The 5,215-nt window shown below is 36.9% G+C and overlaps 1 protein-coding gene across 1 annotated transcript; it reads right to left on the bottom strand.

Annotated features, from left to right (window-relative positions):
- Positions 1-517: 517 nt before the first annotated feature.
- ca4b (carbonic anhydrase IV b) lies at positions 518-4,478 on the bottom strand. The gene is made up of 8 exons (XM_034867527.1): positions 4,263-4,478; positions 4,141-4,185; positions 3,885-4,049; positions 3,357-3,502; positions 3,155-3,247; positions 2,175-2,241; positions 1,752-1,915; positions 518-774 (listed from the first exon to the last, which is right to left on the bottom strand). The coding sequence occupies exons 1-8, from the start codon at positions 4,321-4,323 to the stop codon at positions 589-591; spliced, it is 927 nt and encodes a 308-aa protein (XP_034723418.1). The 5' UTR covers positions 4,324-4,478; the 3' UTR covers positions 518-588.
- Positions 4,479-5,215: the final 737 nt, after the last annotated feature.

Below are 5,215 nucleotides of genomic sequence, written 5' to 3' on the forward strand. Positions count from 1 at the left end.
CAATGTTCTAATTTTTGTAAATGAAGACAGCAAAAATCTTAAAAATGCCAAATTTAATTTCTCCAAAGTAGCAATCACACTTATCCTATTACATCATGTTTTACAAACAGCTGAGATAAAACATTGTGTACCAAAGTCTGAACCTTTTAAACAAGCAACATCAGATTCCCGGGACACTGTGAGAAAAGAACGTTCAGAGTTCAAATATCTGCAGACAGGAGGAAGCACTTCAGTATCACAATCGCGTGTATTGTGATAACGTATCACAGCAGGCAGGGGTAACATCATATACTATTAGTCACTAAAACGTTCTGTAACTGTGCAAACAAAAGTGAAAATAATTTATCAGTATTTTCAGTCAAGTTCAGTGCAGTTTGTTGCAGAAATAATTTGACAAAGTATGAGGTGTCAAGATGCTAAATGTACAACAACTCACATTTTATACACAAAACAAAGATAGAAATTGCTTATGACGCTTATGCTTTGAAGTATTAAGTTGTCCTTGCAACCGCACACAGTGCATTACATTTCCTATTTGACATCATCAGTGGACATGTAGACAGCATTATTCATTCATAAATGTTAGAATTAGGTGCAGGGAGACAGGGAAAGGGCAGTGGACACCAGCACTGACATAATGAGTAACACAGCGCTAACCAGAGCAACATGGCCTCCAGAGTAATACACCTGCCGTGTATTCAAGGGCTGCACTGGTCTGTAGGTTCCTACCATGTGCTTTCCATTGGAAAACTGCAGCTTGGAGAACGCAGCGAGCTGCAACATAAATCACAACAGACAAAAGAAAAGAAAAAGTAAAATGGCAAATTCTCAACACACAGGTTGGGTAAAGTGGTAAAACAGGTTTAGGCTACTCAAATGATTTACTTAAAGGTCCATTGTGTCAGAATGTTTTCCATCTGGCGCTGAGATCATATATCGCAATCAACTCTCTCGCACCACGCAGTTCAAAGTAAGTACTGCTCTTGCTCTTTTCCTTTTTATTTTTCTGGGCAAAGAAGAAGACTCCTGTTCCTGAAATAGGGATTTTGAACACGTGCGGTCCCCCATGTTTCCTTCTTCAAGCTTGCCGGGCCCGGGAAGCGAAGATATCCATTAGCAGCATTAGCAGCAGCTAAAACGCAAAAGGCGGAGCAGTATGTCCTGTATGTCCCTTACCAACCAACATATTTCAAAATGGCGCATGAATATGGAGCGTCTACCCCAGTTCATGCAAATGTAAAATTTCAAGCCAAAAGGAATACTTGGAAGTGATGGTTGTGGTAAATAGTCATTAAAATTAGATAAGGTTGTGAACAGGCAACACCAATTTTTACTAAACATGTAACACACTGGGCCTTTAAGCATTTTCTATTGAATATTTTTTTAACAATGGATCAAATGACTAGTACTAGTGTAATAGTAGTATAGTGTAGTAATAGTAATGTAATGGTGTAACAGTAATAGTGATACACCCGTAGAGAATTATTAACTGATTACTTTTCCTTAGCTCCACGGCGTGTTTTATATCATTTTTTTCCGCTTAATGTTTTGGTTTTCAGGAAGCAACTGATATGATTTACTCTCAGAGATCCCATCAGTGTCCTCTTAAGCACAAAAACACTACTTTCCCCTATCATGTGTTCCTTTTTTGTAGCTGTAGTACATGATAAAAGCATGTAGAAATGCAAAAAATGGTATTCAAATCTCTTTTTCTTTTTTTTGTTATTTTACAATTTTGTGAAAATAATTACCTGGTTCCGGCTCAGAGGAACTGTGTTTTCGAACAAGCTCCAGACAACAGCTTCATCACAGTCAGGTGTAGTGAGGGAACCATCATAACGGAAGTACTTGGTCATATTTTTTTGAGGAGGTATTAACATTTCCAGGGACACACCCGTCAGTGTCGTGCTGTTGGCTTGTTTTATAAAACAATGAAGTTAACATGAAATACAGTATGTTATAAGACAACAAATGAATGTTCAAGGTGACGGCCTTGTTATTTTAATTAATACATTATTGAGGTGTTACAAAAGATGTTTATGACATTGTGTTATCTTACAACAATTGCAGTTTAGTCTAATGCTGCAATCAGCAGCACATAAAACCCAATACACAATCTTGCAGGAAGATAAAGAGCAAATTATTATTTTTCCATGTGAACAGATATGACTTACTGGGTTGTGTGATGTTATCCAGAGCATTAATAAGGGGATCAAATTTCTTATTTGCAGACTTGGACTCCTGAAAGAATAAAATGTTAAAGTTACAAAAGTCCCTTTTTTTAGATTATTTTTGGGGCATTTTATGCCTTTATTTTGACAGGATAGCTGAAGACATGAAGGGGTGGGGGGGGGATGACATGCAGCAAAGGACTGCAGGTCGGAGTCAAACCAGGGCCTGCTGCGTCAAGAAGTAAACCTCTATATATGGGCACCCGCTCTACCAACTGAGCTATCCGGGCACCCACAAAAGTCACATTTTTGTAAAAGTTGAGCCAACTTACTTTACATGAGTTGGTTCAAACAGATGCTGAAGCTTTGTAAAAGGTTCATTGTTTTATGTTGCTTGTGATCTACTAATGGTTTAATTCTTTTCCAAAAGAATAATTCAGTTTTTTATCAGAGCATTAAAACTGCCCTTTGTAAAGTTACTTATTAACTGATGACTGCAAATTCCAGTGAATGCTTTGTTTTACAATGTGTTCAACTATTTCTTTGACATACCTTAGGGTGCAATTCTTGGGACATTTATGTAACTTTTTTTTTTTAATCAGAGTTCATTGTTAATGGCATATCCAGACAAATTTAATTGTAAGATTTAAGAAGCTCTTTTTAAAATTAAGTTACCACCAAGTCAACAATTATTGATTGGTATAATGATGAGAAAGTGTTGAGTCCTGTTCTTTATTAGCAGTTATGACAGCTTTAAAATGTGTCAAATGTCTGATGCCAGTTTATCAAGTATAATAACATTTTTATAATTTTGTATGAACTTTGGGATCAAACCATATATCTTTGCAATTACTGAACCACTGGCCCACTTTCACTACATTTTTATGAGAAGGATGCTATTGGACAACAAATATTGCACCTTTTCCATCCAACAATCTACCCAATCTCCATTTTTGTTTTGCATAATAATAAAAGAAAATCACCTTAAATAAAAATCCAAGAACTGCCACGCCTGTGCGGTCTTCTACAGCCCGGGATAAATTGTTGTGTTCTTCTTTTATGTGGACAATATGCATCTGTAGATTGCATAAAATATGTATATATATAAAATATTCAATATTTCAGTTATTTGAAGACACAAGATGGCTTCATCACATAAGATAAATCCATCCCCACATGTCTTACCTCCATTGGAAATTGCTCTCCATCAATGGTGTGTTCGGAGCCCGGCCCTCCATCTTTGCCCCAATGCAGGTGAAGTTGAACTGCCTTGTAAGATGTAACCAGATTTCCTCCTTTAATCCTTATACTAGAGGGTAAATCCAGTTGAACTGGAAAAAAACGTTCATGCTTACTATCAAAATTCTGGCAAAATAACACACCTCTGCACTGATTACAAAGGGACATTTTGCATTTGGTTTAAAAGATTATCAATGTTTTGCAGCTTCTTCAGGCGTCTGGGATTTGCATACATTTTATTGTACCAGAGGAAGCGTGACTGCAGGACCTTTTTTACAATCACTGTTATCAATTTTGCCACCTCTCGTTCCATATAAGATCATTAACTCATTGGTGTACAACTTATGGGATTTCCTTATTATTATTTTACAGCCAGTTGTCTTAAGCCAAGTTGATTTAATATCACTCATTGACTGATTGTTTTTTAACCAAATCTTCTTTTTCATATTAAACTGCAAAAATCAAAAGACATACCTGTGTGTCCATTGTTGATGAGGCGACCATGAAAAACCTCTTGATATCCAGTGAAGTGAAAAGGAGTGAGCCGTTCATCTGGTAATATTCTCCTTGTGACAATGTTCACTGGAGACTGAGATCTGCCACTGCAGTACTGGGAAACCACTCCCCATTCTTCTGGACCTGTGAAGGCAGCAGGGTAAAAAAAGGTAACTCCACAACTACATATTTCCTTATTTTAGTTAATCTGTTAATGGCTTTCCTTGACGTTTACCTGTGCAGGTGTGATTGCATGTAACTTGGGACTGGTAGCACCAATCTGGCAACACATGTTTGAGTCATTAAAAAAAGTTAAGTCAAATAAGTGAATTAGTTTGTATCCCTTAGTGAACCTACCTGCCCCTGAGACAACCTTAATGAAAGATGCAAAGCAAAATAAAACAGGTACACGCAGCATTGTGAATGTATTGTATCTTTCCGAGTCTGCCTGCTTTGACTTGGACCTTTTGGTAGATGATGGCAGAAACAGAGTTCAACCAGTCTGTTATGAGACAGGTAGACCCACCTCTCAATCCTACCCACACCTCATGCCTACGTTTTATGACTCCTGACTCTTGTAAACACTGATATAAGGCAAGGCAAGGCAGCTTTATTTGTACTGCACATTTCAGCAACAGGGCAATTCAAAGTACTTTACATATAACATTATAGAGCAGTTCTAAACAATTCAAAATTTAAAAAAACAGCTAAAATACTAGAAAAAATTACAGTGCAGTATAAGAAATTAATAATTATTTAAAGCATCAAAAAGAAAGTTCTTCAGCCTTGATTTAAAAGAACTGAGAGTTGTGGTGGACCTGAGAGGTCTGGGTGGGTCAAAAATGTATTTCCGCCTTAAACCGTTTAGTGATATATAACGCAGCAAAAGTATTTTGAATCAATTCTTTGAGAGACAGGAAGCCAGTGTAAAGACATCAGAACTGGGCTAATGTGATCCACTTTCTTCTGTCTTAGTGAAGACTCGAACAGCAGCGTTCTGAATCAGCTGCAGATTAAGATTTTTTAAGGAGACGTGTAAAGACACCATTATAGTAGTCAAGTCTACTGAAGATAAAGGCATGGACACATTTTTCCAAGTCATTTAACTTATGATATATTGTTAAGGTAATAACAGCCTGTTTTGGTAATTGTCTTAATGTGGCTGTTAGAATTCAGGTCTGATTCCATGACTACACCAAGATTTCTGTCTTTGTCTGTTGTTTAAAACATTTATTTTTAACATTGTTTGAAGCTGAGCGCTGACTTTTAATTGTTCCTCTTTTGCTCCAAAAACAACCACCTCAGTTTTT

This window comes from Etheostoma cragini, chromosome 3 (genome assembly GCF_013103735.1).
Source record: "Etheostoma cragini isolate CJK2018 chromosome 3, CSU_Ecrag_1.0, whole genome shotgun sequence".
NCBI lineage: Eukaryota > Metazoa > Chordata > Actinopteri > Perciformes > Percidae > Etheostoma > Etheostoma cragini.